The following is a 27,803-nucleotide window of genomic DNA, read 5'->3' on the forward strand; positions in this document are numbered from 1 at the left end:
CCAGATAGGGACTCTGACACTGCGAGCTCCCCCCGATAGTGCCCACTGCTCAGCCTGGAACTCCGGAGCTGTGAGCTTCCTCATAGCAGTAGCCAAAATGGCCTTCGATGCAGTAAGCTTTCCCAGAAGCAGTTCCCGGCCAGGAAGTGGTAGGGAACTGTTGTGTGGGTACTCACTACCCATCCCCACTAAAGTCAGCAGTTCCCTTGGGAATGGCTTAGTCCCATGACCGTTTTCTAGAGGATCTGGGGAAATATTCTTGGTTTCCTGACTGCTGGGCCATGGTAAGCTTTCTGGGGCAAGGACTATCTCAGACTGTTAGTGTGTGTATTAGATAGCGCTGGGCAGATTCTGACAGAGATCACGGCCCCTCTCCAACTGGATGCTGCACAGACCCTGACTGAAATCAGGGCCATGTTGTGCCGGGCACTGTATAAACCTTAACCAAGATCGGAGCCTCCATTGCACTGGGCACTGTGTGGACCTTGACCCCGTGGTGATAGCACTTGTCTGGGACTCAGCACTCCTGGATATTATTTTTGATTCTGCCATTGATCTGCTGTAGGACCCTAGCTGAGTCCTTTCCCTCACACTATTTAGACTGTGTGAGCTCTTTGGATTAGGGACTATCACTCACTTTGTGTCTGTACAGAAAGCTTTTGCTATTCATATAATAATCATTAACTGTCAATCCTCATTGCTTCCTGTTGGGTCCTGATCTTTGGGCATCACTCCATTAACTTCCCCTCATCAAGTGGGAAGGGATAAGGGGTATGCACCCTGCTTATTCCTAACCCCACTCACTCTGACCCAGTTTTCTATCTCCAATACACAAGAGGAGTCCCGTATGGAATACTAGTCTCCTACGGCAACTGGTTACAAGTGACACCGGTAGCTTTGAGGATGGCACCAGGAGGCCTGGGGGGAGTTGTTCAAGCTCCACTGACAGCCTGTGATGGGGCAAAGAACCCAAGCGTCTAACTGGGGATCACAGTTTATTGGCTGAGGCTTCATACATCTGGGGCAGCCAGTGCCCATCAGAGCCGCAGGTCCTACCCAGGAGTCTGGGATCCTGATGGAGCAGCAGTGAACATCATCCCCTGTGAAACGCCCCTGGGAACCTGGTAAGGAGCCAGGATGGACATTACCACAGCCTGGGCTACCAAATCCAGCCCCATGGAGACTGCCAGTGCACAGCTAACCGGGCCCCATGAGCGAGCGGGCAGGCGGGCAGGCAGGCAGTCACCCGGAAGCCCAGAATAGTGCAGCTCAGCTCTCCCACTCACCCCCTCCCTTCTTCTCTAGCCTACTATTTGGTTGGGAGAATTCGAGCCCCCAACATACCCCTTTAACCCTTCCTCAATGCTCATTGGGGGACTAAAATGTCGATCAAACTACCCAGTCCAATAGGAATTAAATCCTAGAGAGAGCGCGAGTTAACGCCCGGATCATGTGCATGCGCAGTTCACCATCATGTATCCACCTCGGGGATCAGTTGCCCATTTACGGCCCTCAGTTTATGTGCGCATGCGCACCTCCGAGCTCCTGAGTGCTCGAAGAACCCGATTGAGAGGGAAGAATGGAGGAGATTAAAACCTGCTGCGCATGCGTACACGAAGGTCCGTGAAATCTGCTCACGCGCACAGAGAAAATTTCTCATTGGACCGGGGAGCGTGGTAGTAGTGCGCATGCGTATAGAGGAAACAATTCAGTGCATGCGCAGTGGTGCTTCAGCCGTCCACAGTCTCTCAGTTGACCCAAGCACCCTCACTTCCGCTTCCTGTCTGTGTGTGTGTGTGTATATATATATATATATATATATTGCGGGGGGTGATCGGCGCATGCGTGCTTCTCCTGCTGTTCCTGCTGCTTCCCGGGCTCCTCTTCCGGCCTCCCCAGTTTCTAGTTGGGTTGAGGTGCCGCGGCCGGGTGCCCCCTCCGCTCGGGGCTACCGAACTGACCTCTGACCCCGGAAGTGAACCAGACCTTGGGTCCCCTTAGCGTTCCTGGGTGCCTGGTGGGCGCCGCTCGGGCTGGCTCCGACCCTCCTACCCTCGGGTTCCCCCGGCTGCCTGGGCCCTTCACCCGTGGGGTCCCCTGCCCCCGCCCCCCGACCCTCGGGTTCCACCGGCTGCCGGGGCCCTTCGTCTGTGGCGTTCCCCACCCCTGCCTAGGTCCCTGCTGCCTGGGCTCCCCTGCTCCCCCCCATCCTCTTGCCTGGGTCCCCACTTGCTTGCCCCCCCAGCCCTGCTCTCCTGCCCCCACTGCACCAGCTACCCTCTCCACAGGGTCGTGCTTTCCCACCAGCGGTCCCCCCTCACCACCGTGCTGACCACTCCCCTTCCTGGGCCATTCACCTCACTGAGCTCCCCCCCCCCCCGCTCCGGGGTCCCCATCTGCTGGGCTGCTGTTCAGGGGCAACAAGGCAGGTGCCAGCCTGTTCCACAGGGTGCCCCTCTCCTATGTCCCCAGTTGGTCCCACCTCTACTTGAGCCTGCAGTCCCCTCCACTGGAGAGTTAGCTCCCTGTCACCCTACCTCCTTCCTTAGCCCCTCCACTGTTTAATTGTAATTTCCTTATGACAGTGGAGACCAGTCCTCCCCAGCAATCATAATGGCATGAGCGGAGGGGGGGTGAATGTGGAGGGAGGGAGGGAGGGAGGGAGGAGGCTTGTTGCCGGGGAGAGAGAAGGGCACCCCGGATGGCTAGTGAGACATCACGGCAGCAGTAGCTGAGGTTCTCACGTGTGGGTGTATGAGGTGCCCATCCCTGCTGGAGGAAGGAAGCCTGGTTTAACAGGGAGAGAGAGGTGGGCATCGGTGTTTGGGGTCCCAGCCTGTGGATCATGGCCTTCAAGTTGCCTTGATGAAGGATATTGCAGGTGCAAGCTTGGTAGTCACGTTCCCTGAGCAGGAGGAACAGGCGGAGGGGGAGGAGGAAGAGGCACCGCCGTGGCCATGGGCTCACAGGTGCTGCAGATCCTGCGCCAGGGTGTCTGGGCCTCGCTGACGGGCGGCTGGTTCTTCGATCCCCACCAGAGCACCTTCTCCAACTGCTTCCACCTCTATACCTGGATCTTCCTGCTCACCTTCCCTTTCTTGCTCTACATGGTGAGTTCACCTCAGGCCCCACACTGCAGACTTGGAGTTAGGCTCCTGACACTAGTGCCAGTCGTGCAAGTCGCTCTTGGTAACCTGGGGTGTGGGATGTTGGCATTGATGCCCGAACTTTGGGTCCTGAGACACCTGACCTTGCATTCGTGCCCTGGCATGATTTAGCATATGTCTTTCAGTAGGGCTTAGCACTCTGACCAGGGCCCTTGTTCTTCTGGGTGCTGTAAAGACACTCCTCACTGAGGTCGCCCCCTGCCCCATTTGTGCACAGACAGGCTGTGAGAGATAGTCCCCGCACTGAAGAGCTCCCAGTCTAAGTAGGTAAAGGGTGGAAGGGGAAACTGAGGCACTGAACAGTAAAGGATGTGGCCCAAAGTCACCCCGCAGGTCAGTGGCAGAGCTGGGAGTAGAACTTGTATTTTTCTCACCCCGCTTCTCTGGCCCTGCTTTGCACTGAGCTGTTGCTCTGTAACCTGAGGGGATGATCCCCAGAGCTAACTCTTTCCTGGAGATGAGCTCCCCTCACCACTGAACTTGGCACAGAAATTAGAAGCAGCTTGGGGGACTCTAGCCAAGATGGGACTCTTGGTCCCTTGTTGTCACTGGGTGCCCTGGAGCGCTGAGCCTTTGGTGGAGGGGATGATCGGCATGTTGGGTTCAGAGAGGGGTGATGGGTTTGTGTGTGTGGGGTTGGAGTGGAGTGCAGGATGCCTGTGTTCAGTCCTCTGCCCTGCCTCGGTGTCTCACTTTATTCATCTGTAAAATGGGGAGATGACCTTAGCTTTGCTTGTTGTCGTGAGCTCTCTGGGGCAGGGACTGTCTGTCACTGTGTCTGTGCAGCTCATAGCACGACAGAGCTGTAGCCTTTAGTTGGAGGAGGGGTGGGGGGCTCCGGGCATGATTGGGGGGAGGGGTCAGAGCAACACCCAGCACAGTGGGCGCCGCTCAGTCTCAGTGGGGAGAGGAGTCTGTGTAGTGCCTGGAGCTATGGGGGAGGGGCACATTCTTGGTCAGGGGGTCCTTGCCTGATCTCTGCTGAGGGCAGTTGAGTGGTCTGTGTGGAATGAGGGTGCCCCTGACCTTGGCAAAGAGCAGTAAAGGGGTCCAGGAAGCTCATGATGTGACCAGGATGCCCATTTGCAGTTGGAGACTGGGGTGCTCTGAGCACACCTGCTGAGAAAGAGGAGGCTTGAGCTTGGAATCAGTTCGTGGGTGCAACCATAACACAAACAAATAATGTCAGGGCTTTGCTTGAGTTGCTGTTACGAGCAATGCCCGAGGCAGTGAAATCCGAGAGAACCAGAGCAGGCCTGGTACCAGCCCTCCCAATGCCATTTCCTGCCCTGTACCTCACTGATTGAAATAGCCTGGCTGCGAAAAGAGCATTTGAAGCCACTTTCGCTCCTCTGACCCAAGGCTGGGGTGGGGGGCGGTGGAGGGTGTGTGGCAGATGCTGCAGGAGAATGTCTGTAGCCAAAGAGAACAGAAGCCTATTTTGAGGAACTCGCATGGTTTGTGTTGTGGGGAGGGTGCTGGGGCTCCTGGCACTGTGATGTTACAGGTGGTAAATAAATATCAGCTTCACCTGAGTCAGGGAAAACGAAGGCACAGGGAGCACAGTGTTTCACACCAAGTCAGTGGGCAGTGCTGGGGATAGAGCCCTGGAGGCCTGGCTCCCAGCCCTTTGTTGTCACCCACTAGGCTGCACTGCCCTCCCAGCACCAACGGTAAAACCTAGGAGTCCTGGCTCTGGTCCTGAGTGTCCCTTGGCAGCTGAAAACACTTAAAGCTGCTTGTTGAGATAGTGTTTAACAGAGGCGATGGCAGAGAAAATGACCCGAACACCGCTGCCCCAGAGCTCTGTTACCAGCGTCCCCAAGGGGCCAAGAGACTGGGCATATAGAGCCCATATATTACAACCAGAAGTATTACCCAGTGGTTGGGAGGCAGGACTCCTGGGTTCTATTTCTGCCTCTGGGAGTGGAGTGGGGTTCAGTGGTTAAAGTAGGGCTGGGGATGGCTGGGAGGCCGGGTTCTTTCCCTGGCTCTGGGAAGGGAGTGGAGCCTAGTGGTTAGAGGGGAGGAGGAGGAGGGCCTGGGAGGACTCCTGGGTTTAGCCTGACAAGTCATTGTCAGTGCCTGAGTTTCTGTGTAGCAGGCTAAGTAGGCTGAGGTCCCTGGTGGAGAGCATGGAGGCCACCTAATGCTCCGACTGGCGCTAACCCCATGCTGTCCCGTCTCTCTCTACCAGGTGCTGCCACCCAGCATGCTGGTAGCTGGCGTATATTGTGCGGTTATAGCCATCTTCTTCACCACCATCAAGATCGTCAATTTTCGGCTGCACACCATGTTCGACCAGGGCGAGATTGTGGAGAAGGGCAGCTCGGTGCTGGGGGATGGGGCCAAGGCTGAGGAGGGCACTGCAGGGGATGACAGCAACCTGGCCAGGTGGGTCTCCAGCATCTGGGGTGCATGGGTGGGGGGAGCAGTGAGGTCCAGGGCTGTTTGAACAGGGATCCTTCACCTGGTGCTGAGATACAGCTTCCTCTGGGGTGAGGTGTGGGAGCTGTTTATACAGGGATCCTTTACCTGGCATGGAGATTCAGCTGCTTCTCAGGTTGGTTCATTGGTCTTGCCTGTGAGGGTGGGTGGGGATATCAGGCTTTGGGAGCCCGTTGGTCTGATCCCAGGCAGCTGGTCTGTTTGCACTGCTCTCCTCTGTACTAGTATTAACAGCGCTCACCCGTCAGTGCGTGCCATGCAACGCTCCCTCCCTCTCTCTGCAGAGACCCGGGCGGGGGGGTCGAGATGACGGTGTTCCGGAAAGTCAGCTCCACGCCCCCGGTGAGATGCAGCTCCCAGCACTCAGTATTTGGTTTCAACCAAGTCATGGTGAGTACTGGGAGGATCCTCTGGGCTTCCAGTTGCCTTCCTGGCTGGGAGGTGCCCATTGGTGATCTCTCGCTCCTGGAACACTGGGTTTCTACAACCTTCCCCAGCCCGGGGAGTTGAGGCGTGTGTGTGAGAGTGCTGGGCAAGGGGTCCATGTACAACCAGCCCCTCTGCCTCACCCCAGAGATGGTTGCATGTGAGTGGTGGGTGTTGGGGGATCAGTGAGGTACCTGGCTCTCCCGTGGCTACTGCCACAGGCTCTTTGCAGCCTGAGCCTGGCGTTTGGATCAGTTACGCTTGCATCAGGGTTTGTGGGGGGAAGTGGCTGCCCTGCAGCAGGGAGGCTAGAAAACCCCGTCCATGCCCCGCAGGCCCCATCGGTGCATCAGGAGGGCTGGGCTTTGGGCCCTCTGCAGCGAAGGGCTCTCCTGGGCCTGCCTGGCTGCGGACGTTGGCATGTAACCCCCTGACTGATTCCCCCTCGTAGGAGCTGCTGCCCCACTTGGAGGACGCGGGAGCAGTGAGAGGTGAGTGGGTGGCTGGCTCCCAGTAGCCCAGCTGGTTCCCAGTGCAAATGTTTTGCCCCCCACCAGTGTCCCTGACCCTTTGAGGAGCCTGGCCCGTGCTGTAGCTGTGGGAATTGCCCCTCTCCAGGGTGTTCCCTGATTGCTTCTTACTCCTTAATATCCTGCCTTGTCTCTCCCCCGGCAACCAGAACCATAGAGTTGGGGGTGGATATTCCACTGACTTCCCTGCCTTGGGACCAGACTGGAGCTGGGGTTCCCTAGAGAGGAAAGGCCTCGTATCCTCTTCCCCACGCTCCCCCATGCGCAGGCCGTTCCCACCACCCTGGGGCTGGATTGGAGGCACCGCCCCCTAGAGGGGAAAGGCCCCATGTCACATTCCTTGAGCCACCTAGATCAAAGTTTCCCAAAGAAACTCAGACTTGCAGGTACCCAGGGGGCGCAGCTGCAACGCCTGTATATTGGTGCCCCTTTAAGGTGACTTGAGCCCCACTAGTTGCTGGATCCATTGTGGATATTGAAGCCTCACCCCACTTTCTGTGGGGGGAGCCTGACGGTGCCCTAGATGTCTGTAGCTGGTGGTGTAAGGTTGGGGGAGGGCAGCAGTGTAGGCGATACGGGGTGGCGTGGGGTGCGAAGGGAACAGGGAAGGCAGGTCTCCCCTTGGGATCAGCAGCCCCTGCTCTCCAGTAATGCCTCCTTCCCTCTCCATTCACCCTTCAGACATCAAGGAGCTAGTGCGGGAGCAGGGCAGCAATAACGTCATTGTCACCTCGGCGGACCGCGAGCTGCTCAAGCGCGGCTCCCAGGAGAACTTCAGTGGGTACCCTGCATGGGGGGTTGGGCTATACAGCCTGGGGGGAGCCCAGCTCCCAGGAGAATATCAATAGGTGCCCTGTGTTTGCGGGGTGGAGCCCGGCTCCCAGGAGAACATCAGTGGGTACCCTGCGTGGGGGTGGGGGGGGCTGTGTAGCCTGGGGGAGCCCAGCACCCAGGAGAACATCAGTAGGTGCCCGGGGTGGGGGTGGGGCTGTACAGCATGGGGGGAGGTCGGCTCCCACTGGGTGGGGGGGCTGTACAGCCTGCGGGGAGGCTGGCTCCCAGGATTCCTGGGGACAAAATGGAACTGGGCATCTCAGCCTCCAGTGCAGTAAGCAGCCTGGGAGCCACACCCAGGAAGGACGTGGGACGGGGGCAGTGTGTTACTACTGGAAAGAGTCTACTGCTTGGAGTGCAGGGTCAGGACTCCTGGGGTCTGTCTCCAGCTCTGAGATGGGAGGGGAGGAAGGTCTACTGGGTTGGAGGGGGGGTGGGGCGGGGGGCTGTGAGTCTGGACTCCTGGGGTCTATCCCCAGCGCCTTGGTCATTGGCTAAGCATGGTGCCCTGCCTGTGCCTCAGTTTTCCTGCTGTGTGTGTAACCCATGTTGTCTCGCTCCCTTGCAGTTGGCGACTCGCAGCTGGCCTCTCTTGTCCCAGGGTCCTGTGGTGAGGCACCAATGCCCCCTCCCAAGGGAGAGCCCCATACAGCTGGGAAGAAGCTACCCCCCTCACTGCCAGCTCAGACGTCCATCCAGAGCACAGACTCCTCCGACCAGTCCCCCCTGGGCATGGGATCGTTGTTAGGGGTGGGGCCAGCGGTGGCGGGGGTTGCGGCCCCGCGTCAGCTGCCCAGCAGCTGGCACGCCAGCGAGTCGGAGAGTGTGGGCGACACCCCCCTCAGCCCCCTGATCAAGAGCAGCCTGAGTGAGGAGCTGAGCCAGAGCTTCCTGAGCCTGGCGCTGCCCCAGCGCACCATCCTGCGCACCAGCAGCCGCAAGGAGAAGCGCCGCTCGGGCACCGAGTACAGGCCCCTGGAGGGGCGGGGTGAGCCCAGCGAGGAGCGCCCCCGCAAGGCCGGGTCCTCCGACAGCTGCTTCAGCGGCACCGACAAGGAGACGCCCAGCACCCTCAGCAGCTACCGCAGTGAGAAGACCAACTCCACCCACCTGGACAGCCCCTCGCTGGGTCCAGCAGGGGATGCGGCGCCGGCCCTGGACACTGGGGTCCTGCCGGATGGCAGCGACACAGACGCCCTGTCGGACAGCGAGCTGCTGCGTTCGCCCGAGCAGGGCCTGCTGGGGGAGCTGAGCCTCGCCAGCCACACGGACGATACCCAGAACACCCTGGCCTCGCTGGAGACGGTGCGGGGTGACGGGGAGCCCTGGGAGGGCCCGGCTGAGCAGGTGGTGCGGCCCAAAGACCTGGCCCTGCTGCGCCCGGGGCACAAGCCAGGGCGCCGGCGCCCCTCCCGCAAGCACGGCGGGGGCAGCAGCAGCTTTGACAGTGGGTATGCACGGGACTATGCCCCCGTGCGCACCATCCTGGACAGCAAGGCATACAGCGAGACCTTCTTCGAGGATGAGGACTCGAGCGACGGCAGCGACCTGAGCCGTGCCTCCAGCCTGCCCTCCCAGCACAACTACAGCTCCGACACCTCCTCCAGCACCTCCTGCTACTCCCCGGAAGCCGCACCCCAGCGCCCGCGCCACACCCCCAAGGCCAAGCCGGCCCCCGAGGTCGCCGAGCCCCCCAAGCGCCCGCACTACGCCCAGCGGAGCGCCAGCACGGCCAGCGCCAAGACCCACGCCCGCGTGCTCAGCATGGACGGGGGCAGCGGGGACAGCAAGGCCGCTGCGGTGCTCACCGTCTCCAAGTCGGACCTAGAGGCTCGAATGGGGCAGCAGGAGCACTTTCCCCCGTGCCGGCTAGAGTCGGGGGGCAGCACCCGCAGCCAGTCGGCGAACCAGCCTGGTTGGAGGGGGGAGCTGCTGGAGGAGGGGGCCGTTGGGGGAGGTGAGCAGCTGTGTGGGGCCCTGGCTCTGGCAGCCCTGGGAGCTGGGGTGAGGAGTGACACGCCCCTTCCCCCCCACACACGTGCACACTGTCCCACCCCAGCCTTCAGCCCCCGGGTCCTGTATGTGAGCCCACAGCTGGCATGGAGACAGGCCCAGGGACAGAGTGGGATTTAGCCTTTGTGGCCTGTTCAGTCCCTGGCCACGCTGCTGAGGGGCTGGGGTTGGTGTGATAGGGTCCCCCGGCCCATTCGGAACCCAGTTGAGACCCAGCACGCTCGTCTCACGGATGGGGCTGACTTGTAATCGTTATTGACCTAGAGCTGGATCGGAGCTAGCGCCCCCTGGAGGGGGTCCCCATTGGGTGGAGTGCTCTCAGTCCGGGGTTCCTGACAGCTCTTTCTCCATTGCAGCCGCCACAGGTGAAGAGGGGAGCAAGCGGGATCGGGCGAGCAGCATCAAACGCACCCAGGCCATGAGGCGGCGGCACAACGCAGGCAGCAACCCCACACCCCCATCCTCGGTGATGGGGTCCCCACCCAGGTGACACTTCTCCCCACCTGAGACACTGAAGCACCGGTCCACGCAGACGTTCGCTCAGCCCCACCCCAAACAGCCCAGAGTCTGCTAACAGCATAGGCCAGCCCCGTGCCCCAGCCCCGTGCCCCATCCTGGCCCGGGCACTCTGATCCTGACCCGCAGCCCCCTGCTATCCCAGCCCTGGGCTCCGCGCAGCCCTGCCAGTGCCACTCTGTCCTGACCGGCAACCCCCGGCTATCGCGGCCCTGCCCCTCTGTCTTCCTAACACTGCCTCCCCACCCTGTGCTCATGCCTGACAGCGCATTCCCCTCTCTGCAGCCTGCAAGACTTGCAGCGGGGCCGTGCCTCCTCCCACTCTCGGGCGCTCACGCTGCCTTCGGCCCTGCAGTTCGCCAGCTCCCTGCTGCTCCCGCGTGGCGCCATCCACGAGGCCTGTAACTTTGACGACACCTCCGAGGGCGCCGTGCACTACTTCTACGATGAGAGTGGTGAGTGCAGGTGGGCAGGGGGATTGCCGCTGGTCTGCCCGTGGCTTGCCCCATCCCCGCAGGGGCCTTGGGGCTCGCGGGGAGGTTACAAGTGTGGCAATCTAACAATGCCACTGCCCTGCCCTCCCCAGCTCTGCCAGTGCCCCTCAATCCTGACCCGGAGCCCCCTGCTATCTCAGCCCTGGCTTCCCACCCAGCTCTGCCAGTCCCCCCCAATCCCTATCCACAGCCCCCTGCTATCCCAGCCCTGGGCTGCTGCTGGTATAAATATTCTGCAGCCGGGGGTGGGGACTGCTCATTCCCCTGGGCACCCTCCACCTGAGGTAGAATCGGGGGGTATTCCCTTACAGAGGGGAGCCTGTAATTTCCCAGGGCTCCCCTGGGTGACATGGTGACTGTAGCCACGAGTTGGTCCCATCACAGGGCTGTTCCTTCCAACCCCATGGTTGTGGGGTCTCCCCTCCTCGCCTGCTACGCTTCTCCCAGTCTAGCTGGTTCCTTGCCTCCCCCTGCAGGTGTGCGGCGCTCCTACACCTTTGGCCTGGCAGGAGGTGGCTACGAGAACCCGGTGGGGCAGCAGGTCAGTGTGGATCACGTGACCAACAGCGCCTGGTGAGTGACACCGCCTTCCCCTCCGCTTGTCATGGCATGCTGCTCTTTGTCCCTGGCACCAGGGGGCACCGGGGCGGGGCTCAGGGGAAATCTCTGGCAGGGTCTGTGTTGCCCTCTGCTAAGCTGGGAGGGGCCAGGTCAGCGGTTGGGTGGGGGAGCTGCAGGGAGCGGGGCAGGGTCCCAGTAGGCATTCTTACAGGCAGTTCTGGCCCCTGCGGACTGTAAGGGGTGTTGTGCTGCAGGTTTGGGGGAGCCAGCAGGGACGCTCTCCCCTCACAGGCAGTACTTGCCCTACGGGGCGCCTTGCTGCAGGGTGGGAGGCCAGCAGGGGGCGCTCCCCCCTCACAGGCAGTGCTGGCCTCAGTGTCCAGTGTGGCCCTAGGGGGCGCTGTGCTGCTCATTATGCAGTGGTGGAGCCATGAGTCCAGGATCTGGAACTGTGGTGAGGAGGGGGCTGCTTTCTTCCCTCACCTCCCTGCCCCCTGCTGCCCTTTCAGGGACCGGCATTCGCACTCCTCCAGCTTCAACTCCACCGACGTGCCTGAGGGGACGCCCGCCCTGTCGCTGCTGCAGCCACGCCCTGTGGTGCTGCAGGGCATGCAGGTGCGCAGGGTACCCCTGGAGATCCCTGAGGTAACGGGGGGTCAGTGTCCTGGGAGTTGGGCAGTGAGGAGGGCTCTGTTGGCAGATGGGGGGAGGTCTTGGTAGGGTTCTGATGTAGGGGGTTAATTTGGGGCCTGGTCTTTGTGGTGGAGCAGGGTCTCTGCGGTGGGAGGCTCCCTGTTCGGTGTGCGTGGGTTACCCATGAGAGGGTTAGGATCTCTGTTGGAGGGGGTCTCGTTGGGGGCACCATTAGTTCGATCGGGTTTGCGGCATGGGGGGTGGTTTGCTGGGGGGTTCTGTGCTGTCTGGAGGGAACACCCCCTCATCATGGCTTGGCTTGGCTGTTGGTAGTCTATGGGCAGGGTGCCTGCCCCCCACTGAGCCTGCTCTCCCCTCAGTTTGACCTGCTGGATCAGGAGTCCCTGCACGAGTCCCAGGAGAACACGCTGATGATTGAGGACAAGTCCAAGCCGCGGCAGTACTACAAGTACTGGGTGCTGCCTGGGCGCTGGATGCGGGTGCGCTACGACCGGCTGGCGCTGCTGGCACTTCTCGACCGGTCAGTCGCTCCCCCCATCCCGCCTAATTACTGCCCCCCCATCAGCTCCATGGGTCCATCCCACCTGATTACTGCCCCCCACTCCCCGATCAGCCCCATGGGCCCATCCCGCCTAATTACTACCCCCCCATCAGCCCCATGGGCCCATCCAGCCTAATTACTACCCCCCCATCAGCCCCATGGGCCCATCCTGCCTAATTACTACCCCCCCATCAGCCCCATGGGCCCATCCCGCCTAATTACTGCCCCCCCATCAGCTCCATGGGCCCATCCCACCTGATTACTGCCCCCCACTCCCCGATCAGCCCCATGGGCCCATCCAGCCTGATTACTGCCCCCCACTCCCCGATCAGCCCCATGGGCCCATCCAGCCTGATTTCCCCACCACACACACTGATCAGCCCCATAGGCCTGTGCAGCTTGGTTTATCTGTCCACCCCCGACCGGAACCAGCCCCATGAGCCCATCCAGCAGGCTGCCCAGGTTACGGCTGAATAGACCGGGGCCCTGGCAGTGCTGGGTGCCTGGGGAACCTGCTGGCAACTGCCAACAGTGGCTGATGCTGCCTTGTGCTCTGGGCCCCCCCAGAAACCGCCGGGTGATGGAGAACATCTTTGTGGTGTCTCTGGGGTCCTTAGTGGCCTTCCTGGGCTACCTGCTGCTGCTGCAGGGCTTCTTCTGTGACATCTGGGTCTTCCAGTTCTGCCTGGTCATCGCCAGCTGCCAGTACTCGCTGCTCAAGGTGAGAGCCCGCCTGTGTGATCATGCCCTCTGGGCACTGCACAGCTTTGCCATTGCCCTGCAGTCCTCACCTGCAGTCCCCTGCTATCTCAGCCCTGGGTGCTCTCCCACTGCCCCAGCTCTGCTAGAATCGCTTAATCCTGACCTTCAGCCCTCCTCTGACAGTTCTCGGGGCACCCAGCACAGTGAGCCCCACTGGTACCCCTGCCTCCACAGTGAGGGAGTCTTGCCTGTGCCTGGCTGGTGCCTTTCAGCCACTCATGCACTAACCTCTGGCAGTGCCAGCCCTCTCTTCCCTGGCAGGCTAACAAGAGGGGCACCCCAGCCCTTTTGAATTACTCCCCTCTGAGATCCAGTCCCTGACACTGGCTAATCACAGAAATCCCAGCTCCTCTGCCTCCAGCGGGGTGCTGGGCCATTTTACTTCCCAGTCCTGCCCTGGTGAGCAATAACTGGGGAAACGGGCATCACTAAGATCACCTTGATTCTGTTTTTCAGAGCGTCCAGCCTGATGCTGCTTCTCCCATGCATGTAAGTGACCTTCCTGGGGGGGCTGCAGGGCCAGGAGGGGGTGCTCTCCCGTTGCAGTCAGTGCTGGCCCCCAGGCACCAGTGCTGCACTATAGGGAGTGGGATATTACAGCTCCGAGTGAGCCATTCCTCTGTAACCAGCCCTGCGCCCCATCCCAGAGGCAGCTGCATGTCAGCACCGAGTGCAGGATCTCTGTTTAAATGGCCATGGGGTCCTCAATGTAGTTTGGTGCCCGGCTCTGCAGCCTCTGAGACTCCTGGGAGTTGAGGGTTTCTGGGAGTTGGGTGCGGGCCCCTTAGCCTGTGCAGTGCCCTGTCTGTAGGCTGTGGGGGTCCCTTAGTGCCAGCTGGGAGCTAGGCTGCCCCCCACCACTGAGGTGTGGGGAGGGCCAGCCGCTTGGCTACTCCCATGCCCCTCACCCTACGCTCTCTTGCAGGGGCACAACTGGATCATTGCCTACAGCCGGCCTGTCTACTTCTGCGTGGCCTGCATGCTGATTTGGGTGCTGGACTTGTGCGCCCGGGCTGTGCCCGTCCCACCTGTCACCTTCTATGGGCTCACCCTCTTCTCGACAGATTTCTTCTACGGTGCCCGGGACGTCACCACCGGTGAGCGTGGGGCACCAGCCAGGGGTAGGGTCACCGCCTCCCCATGCCCTGCTGCAGCCTTCCCCTGTCCGGGGGTAGGGGGCACCACCTCCCTGTGCCCTGCTGCAGCACCCCTCAGCCCGGAGTAAGGGGCTCTGTGAGTCCGCAGTCCCCCGGCGAGGAGTTAGGGGGTGCCATGCAGGTTTCTCTGTGGACTCCATTCACCAGTGTGAGGGGGGTTCTCTCTCGAAGTAGGGGTGGGGCAGTCCCGCTCTGCAGTGGGAATTGGGGGGTGGGGGTCACTGATTTAACCCCCCCATTTGTGGTGTCCTTCACAGTCTTCACTCTCTGCTTCCCTGCCATCTTCCTCTTCGGGCTCCTGCCCCAGGTCAACACCTGTCTCATGTACCTGCTGGAGCAGGTGGATATGCACATCTTTGGCGGCACAGGTACGGCCCAGATGCCTGGATTCTGTCCCAGCTCCGCAGGGGGAATGGGATCTAGTAGTGAGAGCAGAGTGGGGCTGGGAGCCAGGACTCCTGGGTTCTGTCCCAGCTCTGGGAAGGGAGTGGGGTCTGGCGGGTTAGAGCAGGGGGCCTGGGAACCAGGGGTTCTGGGTTGTCTCGCTTCGCTGGTGTGTTGCTGATGCTGCCCCATGCGAGCGCCAGTGCTGGGCAGCAGGTGGTGCTGCAGCCTTGGTGGGCGCACAGGGCCTGGAGGGGGCAACTGGGGGATATTCCCATGTGACACTGACCCTGTCACCTCTCTGCTTCCCAGCCGCCACCAGCCCCCTCACTGCCCTCTTCAGTCTCCTGCGTAGTCTCCTGGTCGCTGTCCTCCTCTATGGCTTCTGCCTCGGAGCTGTTAAGGTACCTGGGTGCATGGGGGAGGGACTTTCCCCTCGAGGGGGCGCCGTCTCCGATCCAATCCTAGGATGGGGGGACTGGCTGCCTCAGGGGTGGGGATTGGGGGCTTTGCCCTCTGGGGGGGCGCCAGCTCCCATCTGGCCCTGCGGTGGTGGGCCAGGGTGGCGAATGGGATATGGGGCCTTTCCCCTCTAGGCAACCCCAGTTTCAGTCCAACCCCAGGGTGGAGGACTGGCTGGCTCTGAGTGGGCAGAAGTCCCAGAACTCTAGTTCCATGTGGGCTGGGCTATGGTTTAAGGTGCAGTGTAATGTGTGAGCGCTGATGGGCCGGGGGTTCCGAGGCTGGGGAGGGGTCTCCCTGCACCGGGACTCACGCTCTCTGCTCTCTCCTCTCCAGGCCCCTTGGGGTGACCAGCACGTCCCCGTCCTCTTCTCCGTGTTCTGCGGCCTCCTGGTCGCCCTGTCCTATCACCTGAGTCGCCAGAGCAGCGACCCCACTGTGCTGTGGTGTGTACCCCAGGGCTGGGGCATCTTTCACTGTGGGGACTGGGAGCCTGGGCCCCCGGCTGCTATCCCAGTTCTGCTGGGGTAGAGCAGGGACGGGGCTGGGAGTCGGGACTCCTGGATTCAAGCCCTAGTTCTGGGAGGACAAAGGTTTGTTCTCTGTCCTGGGGAGTGGGGTAGGGGTATGCTCTGTCACGGGAATGCCAGGCTGGGCCCCTTGGAGAGGGGCTGAGGTGTCAGGGACCCGCCCCCGATGCTGCTCCTGTGAGGAGGGAATGAACTCCTATAGCCCCCCTGCCTTCTAGGTCCCTGATCCGGGCCAAGCTCTTCTCCGAGTTTGAGAACCGAAACGTGGAGAATGCGCCAGCCGAGATCCGGGACCCGCTGCCTGAGAAACTGCGCAATTCCCTGGTGAGGGGGGGGCGGGGTAGATGGTGAGGCTTATGGGGCGGGGGATGGGTGGGGGAGGGGGCATGTGGCTGGGGTTACGGGGGGGATAGGGACTGGGTGGGTGGGGGAGGGGGTTGTGGCTGGGGCAGAGGGAGGAATAGGAACTGGGTGTGGGGGGCGGGGATGCTTGGCTGTGGTTACTGGGGCGGGGAACCGACGTGTGGGGGAGGGGGCACGTGGCTGGGGTTATGGGGCAGGATAGGGGATGGATGGGTGGGGATATGGAGGGATGGGGCATAGGTGGCTGGATATGTGGGTGCAGGGCACATGGCTGGGAAGATTGGGGCGGGGGTAGGGGACTGCAGCCTGCATGGGGCGAATTGGAGAGAATGGAATCAGTTGGTGCCTGGATTAATTTGGTCAGTGGGGGCACATGGCTGGAGGTGGGGGGGGCATGGATGGTTGAGGGGTTACATAGGTGGAGGGAATAAGGACTAGGCCTGGCTGGAGGTGGATGGTGGGGGCCCATGGCTGGGCATAGGGAGGCCCGTGCATGGCTCTGCTTGGAGGGGTGCATGTGCGTGATGGCTCCAGCTGCTCCCTCTCACCCTCGTCCTCCACAGCGGGAGATCCTGCACTCAGACCTGGTGATGTGCATGGTCATCGCGGTGCTCACCTTCGCCATCAGTGCCAGCACCGTCTTCATCGCCCTCAAGGTACCGCCTGGGTCGAGAGGGAGGGTACCGCCAGCCGTGGGGCTCCTTGGGCAGCGTGGGGCCATCGCAGCTCATGGCAGCAGTGGGTGCAGGAGGGACAGGCAGAGGGCACGGCAGCTTGGTGGGGTCAGAGACTAGGCTGTGTCAGGGTCCCCTTGTTGGTAGTCTGTGGTGATGCTAACAGCTGAGAAGGCAGAACAAGGAACCCAGGAGTCCTGGTGCCCAGTTTCTACTTGGTCTAACTCACTATACCCCGTTCCCCTGGCAGCGCTGGGGTAGAATCCAGGAGTCCTGACTCCCACCATCTCCTGCCCTGGCAGTGCTGGGGTAGAAGCCAGGAGTCCTGGCCATTACGCCAGCCTGCTTCTCTGAGTGGACCATAGAGGGAGTTACAGCAAGCTGGGTAGGGGTGGGAGTCATTGGGGGGTGGTTTGGGAGAGGAAGGCTGCTGTGAGTGGTGGGTGGCAGCTGGGTAGGTGGAGCAGGGGGTGGGGGGTGGTTTGGGAGAGGAAGGCTCTGGGGACCTGCGTGTGGGGTGGGCTGTTTGGGGGCGGACGGGGGTCCCGTCAGGCGCCCTGATCCTTCTGGGCGCTCAGTCTGTTCTAGGCTATGTGCTGTACGCCCTGGCTGGGCTGGTCGGGCTGCTCACCCACTACCTGCTGCCCCAGCTCCGCAAGCAGCTGCCTTGGTTCTGCTTCTCGCTGCCCGTGCTGAAGCCACGCGAGTACAGCCAGTTTGAAGTGCGCAGTAAGTGCTCCTGGGTGTGCCCGGCAGGAGGCGCTTTCCCCCTCCCGCTCAGCGCTGGCCCCAGTGCCCCAGGATAATGCTGGGGGGGTGTGCTGTAGGCAGCAGGGGAGAGGGGCTACTGTTGCCAATGCCCTAGTGCAGTGCTAGCAGGGTGACTTGTTCTTCTGGAGGTGTGACCAAAAACATCTCAGCGCGGGCGAGGGATCCCTGAACAAACCGCCCTGCCCCCCACCCCAGAGGTGGCTGCATCTCAGCATGGGGTGAGGGATCCCTGCTGTTGGGTGTGGGGTTCATTGGGACTATCTGTGCATTAGAACCATGTGCTGTCCCCGGGCTGGTGCCTTCTGGTGAGTGCGGGGAGTAACCGCGTGTCCCCCGCAGGCGCAGCCCAGCTGATGTGGTTCGAGAAGCTGTATGCCTGGCTGCAGTGCGTGGAGAAGTACTTCATCTACCCGGCCGTGGTGCTCAACGCCCTGACGGTGGATGCCCACTCAGTCAGTGCCCCCCACCAGGACAAGATCTGCATCTAGTAGGTATCTGCAGCCCCTTCCCGGGGCTCCACCCCCGCAGCACCTCCCTGGCTACGGCTCCCCCTAGTGCTGCCTCAAGGAGTCCTCCCTTTCCCAAGGAGCAGATCCCTGCAGGGTCCTTCTGCCTCCCACCCTCCCTGGGGCTGAGTCGGCAGCACACATCCCGGCCCCACCCAGCTCCCCCTGCTAGTGGCGGTGCTGTTCAGACCCAGCAGAAAAAGCAACTGGGAGCAAGAACTGGATACAGCGCAGGAAGGGGGGCCTGGAACAGCAATAATAGGCAGTGAGAAGCTGGCCCTCGCAGAGGGAGAGTTTCTAATCTTCCCCTTCATGCAGACAGGTGGGGAAGTAGAAACTCACAGTAGAAAAGGGGGGGGGCCTGGAAACTGCTCCTTGGTTAGTTTTTAGCATTCTGCTCCCGTCTAACTAACGGATCTAGGAAAGGGGACAGGGCTCCCTGCCCCACACCTGGCTGGGCTGGTGGTTACATGCTTGGGTGCCCCCTAATATTCTCCCTCTTGCTCCCAGCTGCCGCACGCTCCTCATCACCGTGGCTGGCATGAAGCTGCTACGCTGCTCCTTCTGCTGCCCGCCCCAGCAGTACGTGGCACTAGGTTTCACCGTCCTCTTCTTCCACTTCGATTATCGGCGCTACTCAGAGGGCTTCCTCATCGACTACTTCGTCATGTCCATCCTCTTCAGCAAGGTGCCCACACACCCCTCTGCTTCGCTGGCGCCCCGGACCCCACGTCCCCAGAGTGACTTTGCCCCCTGCTCTTCTTCGTGGACCCACAATCCTCTGCTTCCGCTGCTCAGCAATAGTCTGCCTCCCACACGCCCTGGCACTCATTCCTACTGGTTTTTCTGCTGATGTTGTGCAATAGGTACCAGAACTGCCCTGCCCAGAATGATCCTGCTGTCTGAGGATCCCTCAGCATTTGAGTCTCGCAGGGAGCCTGAGGATAGAACCCAGGCATCCTGGCTCCCAGTCCCCCCAATCTAATCCACTACACCCCTGTCCCCTCCCTCCCAAACTGGGATAGAACCCAGTGGTCCTGGCTCCCTGTGGCTGAGCTGGGATCTGTGTTGCGTGACATATCTCTCTCTCTTCTCTTCTCTTCTCTCCTCCCCCCCCCCCCCCCCCCCCCCCAGCTATGGGACCTGCTCTACAAGCTGCGCTTCGTGCTCACCTACATCGCCCCCTGGCAGATCACGTGGGGCTCGGCCTTCCACGCCTTTGCCCAGCCCTTCGCTGTGCCCCGTATCCTTGGGGAGCTGCCTGCGGGTGCCCCAAACTGTGGGGCAGGGCAAGGGCTGCATGAGTTGCTGGGAATGTGCAAGGGGGAAACTACTGGAGGGGGGTATGAGCCAAGGAGTGTTGGGCGGAGGGGAATTACTTAGGGGGCTTATGGGATACAAGTGAGGGAGTCTGGGGAGGGGGGCTGTGGGATAGTGGAGTGCTAGTGGGATAATAGTGGGCGGTAGTTGGGCAGTGATGGGACGTGGGACCAAGGCGGTTGGGTTGTGGCAGACAGGGTGCCATGGCTTCATGGTTGTTGAGCAGCGGCGGGATGGGGAGGTTGGGCAGGGTGCCAGGATGGTTGGGCTGCGTTGGGATGGGGCACTTGAGTGGTTGGGTGGTGCGAGGATGGGGTACTAGGGAGGTTGGGTGGCGGCGGGACGGGGCAGATGGCCAGGGCAGTTGAGTGGTGGCGGGATGGGGCAGTTGGCCAGGGCACTTGGGCGGTGGCGGACGGGACACCAGGGCGGTTGGGTGGCAGCAGGATGGGGTGCCATGGCTCTGCGATGGTTGGGCGGTGGCGGGACGGGATAGTTTGCAGGGCAACGGCAGGGCAGTTGATCGGGGCACTGGGGTGGTTGGGCGGCAGCAGGGTGTGGTGCCATGGCTCTGTGGCAGTTGGGTGGAGGTGGGATGGGACACTGCGGCTCCACAGGGGTTGTTGCCTTGACACCCCCAGACTCAGCCATGCTGTTCGTGCAGGCCGTGCTGTCGGCCTTGTTCTCCACCCCACTCAACCCATTGCTGGGCAGCGCTGTGTTCATCATGTCGTACGCCCGCCCCGTCAAGTTCTGGGAGCGCGACTACAAGTGAGTGAGAGACACCCTCTCCCAGCCAGCAGGGCCTCTTGCATCCCACCACACCCCTCACTGCAGGGCCCCCTCACATTCCCCACCCCACCTAGCCAGCTTCCCTCCCCTTCATGGCCCCCCCCCCCCACTGGGTCAGCCTGCCCCATCCCACTCTCACATATGTTTGGCCAGTCTCCCCCCGCCCAGGCTGGCCCCCTCCTGGCCTAGCCAAGAGCTTCAGGGGGCCACCCCAGGTGGGAGACCTGTGCAGGGGTCCAGTGGCGCACTGTGCTAACCTGGCTCTCCTCCTTCCCCAGCACAAAGAGGGTCGACCATTCCAACACCCGCTTGGCCACCCAGCTCGACCGCAACCCAGGTGCGTACCCAGTGTGCCCGCTGAGCCCCCACCTCTGCCGTGTGCCTAGGGCCAAGGGGGCTGGGCTCCCCTGCCTAGAAAGTGGTGGCTGCAAAGGGAGAGCACACCCCACTGAACGCCCTGCTGCATCTTGCTCTCTGCAGCACAGCCCTTAGCACCACGATGGAGACTTAGGACCAGTGGTGAGTGCAAGGGGAGAGTGCCCTCTGCTCTGTGCAGTGTAGCTTCCCCCTAGTGAAATGCTGGGGCTTTGGGGCCAGCACTGACAGTGAGGGGGGAGAGCTCCAGCTACTGAGCCCCCCACTCCCTGCAGCACAGCGCCCCCTAGTGCCATGCTGCGTCAGCACTGACTGCGAGGGGAGAGCGGCCCCTGCTGAGCCCCCACGGCCTCCACTCCCTTTTCTATGCCAGGCGCTGATGACAACAACCTGAACTCGATCTTCTATGAGCACCTGACGCGCTCCCTACAGCACACGCTGTGTGGGGACTTGCTGCTAGGCCGCTGGGGCAACTATGCCACTGGTGACTGCTTCATCCTGGCCTCGGACTACCTGAACGCGCTGGTGCACCTCATCGAGCTCGGCAATGGCCTCGTCACCTTCCAGCTGCGCGGCCTCGAGTTCCGGGGTGAGGGCTGGGCCCTGGCTGAGGGGAGTGGGGAGCCTTGCAGTTCTGGCCTGGTTAGGGCCCTTCTCACAGATCCCATTTACCCACAGCCCTCTAGTAACCTCATTCATACATTCATAGCATGTGCCAGGTCTCCTCAGCCCACTTAGCCTGGTACCCCACCCCACCCCCAGATCAGGCCCCTGGGTCTACCCAGCCTGGTACGCGCCCATCACTCCAGATCAGACTCACAGGCCCAGCCAGCCTAGTGTCCTGTCTGCCTGTTCTCGTCCCGTGGCGGTGGGTTGCCCTGAGGGAGTCCCTGGCAGCTCCGCTCACCCCCCATCCCCCACAGGTACGTACTGCCAGCAGCGTGAGGTGGAGGCCATCACGGAGGGTGTGGAGGAGGACGAGGGTTGCTGCTGCTGTGAGCCGGGCCATCTGCCCCATATGTTGTCATTCAATGCGGCCTTCGGGCAACGCTGGCTGGCCTGGGAGGTGGCGGCCACCAAGTACGTGCTGGAGGGGTACAGCATCAGCGACAACAACGCCGCATCCATGCTGCAGGTCTTCGACCTGCGCAAGATCCTTATCACGTACTACGTCAAGGTGTGGCGGCCGGGGCTGGAGATGGTGCCTGGGACAGGGAATGGGGGCAGGGCCTTGAGGATGAGGCCAGGGGACCAAGGCAGAGTACAGAAGGCAGATGGGGTGGGGGATGGGGCAGAGAGGGTGCAGCTGAAGGGTAGAGGGGGTGGGAAGACCCATGGGAGTTGGGGGCAGGCACAGGCAAGAGAGGAGGAGTTGGGAGCTCAGCAAAAAGGGCTAGAGGAGGTGGGGGTGGGAGGCAGGGAAAGCTGCAGTGCGGGGATGGGGAGAAAGGCCAGGAAATGGGACGCGGGGCCTTCCCCCTCTAGTGGGCGCTGGCCCTGATCCGTCCCCAGGCTAGGGGACTGGCTGGCTCACAGAGGTTAGTGCCAAAGTCTGTGCTCTGGACAAAGTCTGTGCTCTGGTCTTCTTGCCCCGGCAGAGCATCATCTATTATGTGACGTGCTCATCCAAGCTGGAGGAGTGGCTGGGGAACACGGTGATCCAGGAGGCACTGCGCCCCTGCACCACCCCCAGCTACGCCGACAGTGATCCCACCTTCAACCTGAACATCGACGAGGACTACGACCCCCGCATGGCTGGTGTCACCCTGTCCTCCTTCTGCAATGTCTACCTGGACTGGATCCAGTACTGTGCCGGCCGCAGGGACAAGGTGGGCACCTGGATGTCAAGGCCCACACCCGAGAGCCAGAGGAGCCTGGGAGCCAGGACACTGGGGATCTGGCTCAGCTCTGGGTGGGGAGTGGGGTCTAGTGTGTTGGGGGGGGGGGGGGGGGCTGGGAGCCAGGACTCCTGGATTCTATCCCAGTTCTGGGAGGGGAGTGGGGTCTACTGGGTTAGAGCAGGGTGGGGCTAGGAGACAGGACTCCTCGGTTCTATCCCCAGGACATGGGGTAAGTCCTACATAGGAAGCTGCAGGTCTGTTAGAAGCAGGGGGTGTTGCGCTCCATGGTGGGGGTCCTGTCCTGTCCTCTCCTCCCTCCCCCTCACAGCTGACTCTCTCTCCCTGCAGCCCATGGACAAGGAGTGGGACTCCCCGTTGGTCACCCTCTGCTTCGGGTTGTGCATCCTGGGGCGCCGGGCACTGGGCACGGCCTCCCATAGCCTGTCTGCCAGGTGAGACACCCCCTCCCTCATTGCCCCCGCCCACAGCATGTCTACCAGGCAAGAGAGCCCCTTCCGTGGCAGTGAGGCCCGCCTCCAGCCTGTCTGCCAGGCAAAATAATGGAAAAGCAGATACGGGGTTCGTTTAATAACAAATGGAAGGCTGGGAGTATAATTACTGCTAGTCAAATAGGTCTTGTCAAAGAAATGTGGTTTTGTTCGGTGATGAGATGGGTTGATGCTGTGCAGATGTAATAGACTGTTGTACGGTGTTCTGATAACACACGAGCGCTGTGCAATATCAGTAAAGCCCACGTTCAATGGCTGAATCTCTGGCTGGCTGACAGCTCTCAGGAAGTCATCGGGGGGACTGCTCACCCAGTGCTGGTGGTTCTGTGGGGATCGGTTCGAGGGCACATGCAAGTCAACATTTTCATCACTGATTCATAGCTTCCCAGGCCAGCCAGAACCACTGTGATCATTTGGTATGACCGGCTGTATCACACAGGTCAGAGGAGTTCCCCAAAATACTCACTAGAGCAGAGTTTTTAGAGGATACATCCTGTCTTAATTTTAAAAAATGGCTAGTGATGAAGAATCCACCACGACGCTGGGTAAATTGTTCCAGTTCCTCACTGTTGAAAATGTGTACCTTATTTCCACTCTGAATGTGTCAAGCTTCAATGTCCAGCCACTGGACTGTGAGACATTTCTCCGCTAGATTGAAGAGTCCGTGATCAGTATTCGGTCTCCCTGTAGGTACCTACAGACTGTGATCAAGTCACCCTTCTCTTGGATCAGGAAGTAAATATAAAATCACTGCTGATAAAATCTGTGCGTAGCACAAAGATGGGTGAAGTGATAAGGACAGGACAGCCCTGCAGAACTGTCAGGATCACTTGATAAGCTGGGCCTATACAAACAAACTGTTTTAATACAGCCCGGTGCAGAGATCTATACCCGGGGTGAGGAGTGCAGGCCAGACCCCACGGAATGTGGGACGGCATCTTGGCAGAGCCCTGAGGGACCAACAGCTCAACATGAGCTCCCAGCACAACGCTGTGGCCAAAAGCGCCAATGCGGCCCTTTGGTGAATGAACAGAAGAATAGTGAGTTGCAGCAGGGATGGGTTTTACCTCTGGCTACAGCATTATTGAGAGCAGGACTAGGGTACTGCGCCCTGTTCTGGGGGCTGCTTCTTAAACGAGAAGCTGGGGACGGTGCAGAGAAGAGCCCCAGCTGTGGTTGGAGGACTGGAGAAAACCCCTGCAGGGAGAGAATGGATGAGCGCCATCTGTTTAGTTGATCAGAAAGCCGATGGAGAGGTGACTTGATCGCTGTATAAATACCATCCCTGGTGAATCACCAGGTGCCAGAGGGCCTTTAAGCTAGTGGGGAAAAGCAGGACAAGAACCGGTGTCTGGAAGCCGACCAGATGCTCTCCAATGAGAAACAAGACCCGTGTTTGCCAGGGCGGGCGATTGACCATTGGAACAAACGCCCCAGCGCAGGGGTGGAGTCTCCATCTCCAGTGCAGGCAGTACAGGGGTGTCTGGCCTGGGCTGTGCAGCAGGGCAGACAAGGCCATCCAGTGGTCTCTTCTGGCCTGGCATGCCATGAATTTGTGAGACACACACACACACACACACACACCCACCCCCACCCCTCACTGTCAGGACCCAGCACAGCCTGGCGACCAGATCCCCCACCCCCTGCTGAGCCATGCTATCCCTGCAGCCTGGAGCCCTTCCTGTATGGCCTGCACGCCCTCTTCAAGGGCGACTTCCGCATCACCTCGCCCCGCGACGAGTGGGTCTTCGCCGACATGGACCTGCTGCACCGCGTGGTGGCACCCGGCGTCCGCATGTCACTCAAGCTGCACCAGGTACCACCCCTGCCCGCAGGCCCTGCCCCTAGGACAGATGGGCAGTGGGTTCCCCCTCCGTGCCCTAAGGGCCACGCCTGGGGGAGGGGAGAGGGCTTGTCCTGTCACCTGCCTGCATGCTAGGGAATGGCCTGGGGATGGTGGTGACTGGCTGAGAGAGAGGGGAGGGCAAGGGGTAGGGTGGGCTGGCCTGCTGGCAGGGAGGGGGTTGGAGCACTGGGAAGGAGGGGAGGGGTAACCCTGTTAGCTTGTTGAGGGAGGGGAGACGATCCTGCCCTATGCTGGAGAGGAAGGGTCTGGAGGTCAGAGGGTTGTAACCCCCCCTCCGTGACCCTCCCACTTCCCACCCAGGACCATTTCACGTCGCCAGACGAGTACGAGGACCCAGCCGTGCTGTATGATGCCATCACAGCCAACGAGGAGAAGATGGTGATCTCACACGAGGGTGATCCCGCCTGGCGCAGCGCCATCCTCACCAACACGCCCGCCCTTCTGGCGCTGCGCCACGTCATGGATGACGCCAGCGACGAGTACAAGATCATCATGCTCAACAAGCGCTACCTGAGCTTCCGCGTCATCAAGGTGAGACCCCCCCAGACCCCACTCCCCTCGCAGAACTGGAGCGAGAACCTGACCACCCCTCACCCCGTTTTCTCTCCTTGGCCAGGTGAACCGGGAGTGTGTGCGAGGGCTCTGGGCCGGGCAGCAGCAGGAGCTGGTGTTTCTGCGGAACCGCAACCCAGAGCGGGGCAGCATCCAGAATGCCAAGCAGGCTCTGCGCAACATGATTAACTCGTCTTGCGACCAGCCCATCGGCTACCCCATCTATGTGTCGCCCCTCACCACCTCCTACGCTGGCAGCCACCCCCAGCTGCGCTCCCTCTGGGGCGGCCCCGTTAGCCTGCACAACATCTCCACCTGGCTCATCAGCAGCTGGGAGAGGTGAGCGCTCTGGAGCTCCCCCCAGCCAGTGCTCCTGCCCCGCTCCTCACAGCACCCTCTGCTGGGAGAGGCCAGGGCTGGAGTAGCCGGGAGCTCCCCCCCACAGCCAGCGCTCCTGCCCCTCTCCCTACAGCGTCCCCTGCTGTTGAGGCCAGGCCGGAATGCAGTGCTCTCCATGAATTGTTACCCCTGTGCCTCATCTCCTCACAGGCTACAGAAGGGCTGCGGTGCCGGGTGCAACAGCGGTGGGAACATTGAGGACTCGGACTGTGGCGGAGGCTCCTCGTCCATCAGCAACAACCCTGCAGGGCATGGGCAGCAGGGGAGCAGTGCCCCAGGCGGGCCAAGCATGGGCATGGCCATCCCGGGGGCTTCAAACCCCCAGGAGCCACCCGTCACCACTGCCCAGCCTCAGCCAGGTATGGAGACCGCCAGCAGCACCTCCCTGCTCTGGAAGAGGTGGAGTGTAGGCACAGGCAGGGCCCATCTGTGCAGTGCTGGGGGGTGTTTTGGGAGACCTAGTGGGATGAGCTGGGGGTGCCAGGCTCTCTCTCAATGGTGGGGGTGGGGCTATCTTGCTGAGGACTGGGAGCTGGAGCAGGGGGATGGGGTGGGTGCCAGGGCCGTAGGTGGGTTCACGGTAGGGCTGTCTCAGCCATGCCAGCTCTAACTTTCCCATCTCTCCCACCAGGGTCGGAGCAGAGCCTTCCACTGGGCCAGAACTGGGTCGTGCGGCCGGTGCCAGGGAGCCAGGTGGAGAGCCGACGCGAAGCCCCCCCTGCCGCCCCCTGGGTGCCCGCCCAGCGCCTCTCCGGCAGCCAGCTGTCCTGCACCAGCTCGCTGGCCTCCATGGCCTCCCAGCTTGAGGGCGCAGGGCCAGGCCGGGCCCCCCTGCCGCTCCCGCTGCCCCTACGGCCAGCGCTGGGCACCTCAGCCACCTTTGCCTATGAGGGGCTGTGTGGAAAGTGGAGCCTGCCTGGCCGCAAGGGGCTTAATGGGCTGGGGGGGGGCGAAGGAGATGCCTCCCCAGGGACCCCCGCTAGCACCGGCACCAGCCAGGGCACACCCCCCCGGGGGGTCAGTGCCAGAGCACAGGTGAGAATAGCCCCCCCCACCCTGAACCTCAGGGAAACCCCAGCCCCTGCCTGCCTCCAATGGGAGACCCCACCTCCCTCCTCCACACCATGTGGCCTAGGGGGAGCTCCCTTTCATTCCCCCCACTCCCACACCCAGGGCACCATGGATGGCTGACCCCCTCCCCCCCTTAGGGGCTATGCGTGCTGCACAGAGCTCCCCTCCATATCAGACACGGCTGTTTTTTGTGCGTGGTGGAATCACCCCTGCACACACCGTGCCCCCACCCAACAGGTGGCTCAGGCCAGCTCTGGCAGATCAGCTTAGTGCTAATGGAAAGCCCTTAAGCCGGCTTGGGGCACCTGTGTGACGCCCCCGCCCCTACAACAAGCCGTTTGAAGGGCACCTGGGATTAGTTGCAGCTCTGATGTTCCCCACCTCCACCAACCCCTTCTGTCCTCTATGGGGCCCTATCCTGGCCTGTCCCCCTTCCCTCCATCTAGCCTGTAACCTGTCTATTTCTTTTCCCACAGCCCTCTGCGCCCCTGGACTCAGGCCCTCTTGCCGACACCATGGAGGCTGACTCCCCCCAGCAGTGCCCCCCACTGGCAGAGCCAGAGCAGCAGCAGCCCGGCCCGGGTGCCCCACCACCTGAGTGGGGCCGACAACGGGAGAAGGAGAGCCCTGCTGCCCAGCCGCTCCTGGAGCACCAGTACTGAAGGGGGGGGGGCAGTGGGAGCAGCCGTTATCCTCCCCTCTCCCCCATCGATATCAATGGGCTGGTCCCACCACATAGTGCCCCCTTCCCCTCGCCTTCAGGACCCTGGACAGCAATAAGGGGGCTAATGGCTCCTCCACCTGTCCCTGCCTTCCCCCACCGGACTCTAGAGGGGACCCTATGGACAACAGTACTGTCCCTCTATAGTGGGGGAGGGGCAGAGACTCAGCTGCCCCTCAGTCTCAGTACTGCTCCCTTGGCGCTGACCCCTCAGTGCTGTATTTAAGGGGGGTTGGGGCCTAAGCGAATAACACTATTTTTGATTTTTTTTTTGATGGTTTATTTTTCTCTGATCCTGGATTTTTGGTTGATACAAAAAATTAAAAAAAAAATACAGGAAAAAAAAAAAAAGCAAAACACCCTCCCCCCCTCAGATGTGCAACCTTCCAACAAATCTGTGTTTTGGGGGGGGGGGGGGGGAGGGACTGGGCTCCTGGGTTATATCCTAGTGCCGGGGAGGAGGAGGGGGTTGGGGGTTAGAGCAGGCTGAGGCTCAGAGGGCTCCTGGGTTCAATCCCAGGCAGGGGATGGGGCTCCTGGGGGTTACATCAGGAGGGGCTGCA

General features: G+C 61.3%; 1 protein-coding gene across 2 annotated transcripts; it reads left to right on the forward strand.

Annotated features, from left to right (window-relative positions):
• Window positions 1–1,837: 1,837 nt before the first annotated feature.
• On the forward strand, window positions 1,838–27,510 carry PCNX3 (pecanex 3). 2 transcript variants are annotated; one of them, XM_048858047.2, is made up of 35 exons: window positions 1,838–3,110; window positions 5,365–5,561; window positions 5,900–6,005; window positions 6,493–6,532; window positions 7,253–7,348; window positions 7,974–9,362; window positions 9,775–9,904; window positions 10,220–10,389; window positions 10,905–11,001; window positions 11,499–11,634; window positions 12,003–12,163; window positions 12,752–12,905; window positions 13,403–13,435; window positions 13,872–14,043; window positions 14,361–14,471; window positions 14,800–14,891; window positions 15,286–15,395; window positions 15,698–15,803; window positions 16,406–16,498; window positions 17,095–17,245; window positions 17,627–17,774; window positions 18,304–18,481; window positions 18,928–19,036; window positions 19,755–19,884; window positions 20,184–20,242; window positions 20,654–20,869; window positions 21,204–21,457; window positions 21,879–22,109; window positions 22,470–22,573; window positions 24,299–24,446; window positions 24,798–25,028; window positions 25,114–25,388; window positions 25,599–25,807; window positions 26,080–26,483; window positions 26,996–27,510. In XM_048858047.2, the coding sequence occupies exons 1-35, from the start codon at window positions 2,958–2,960 to the stop codon at window positions 27,179–27,181; spliced, it is 6,579 nt and encodes a 2,192-aa protein (XP_048714004.2). In that variant the 5' UTR covers window positions 1,838–2,957; the 3' UTR covers window positions 27,182–27,510. The 2 variants fall into 2 exon arrangements, with proteins under 2 accessions (XP_048714004.2, XP_074986552.1); XM_075130451.1 differs by having other exon boundaries at window positions 26,080–26,141.
• The last annotated feature ends 293 nt before the right edge of the window (window positions 27,511–27,803 follow it).

Source organism: Caretta caretta, chromosome 7, assembly GCF_965140235.1.
Source record: "Caretta caretta isolate rCarCar2 chromosome 7, rCarCar1.hap1, whole genome shotgun sequence".
NCBI lineage: Eukaryota > Metazoa > Chordata > Testudines > Cheloniidae > Caretta > Caretta caretta.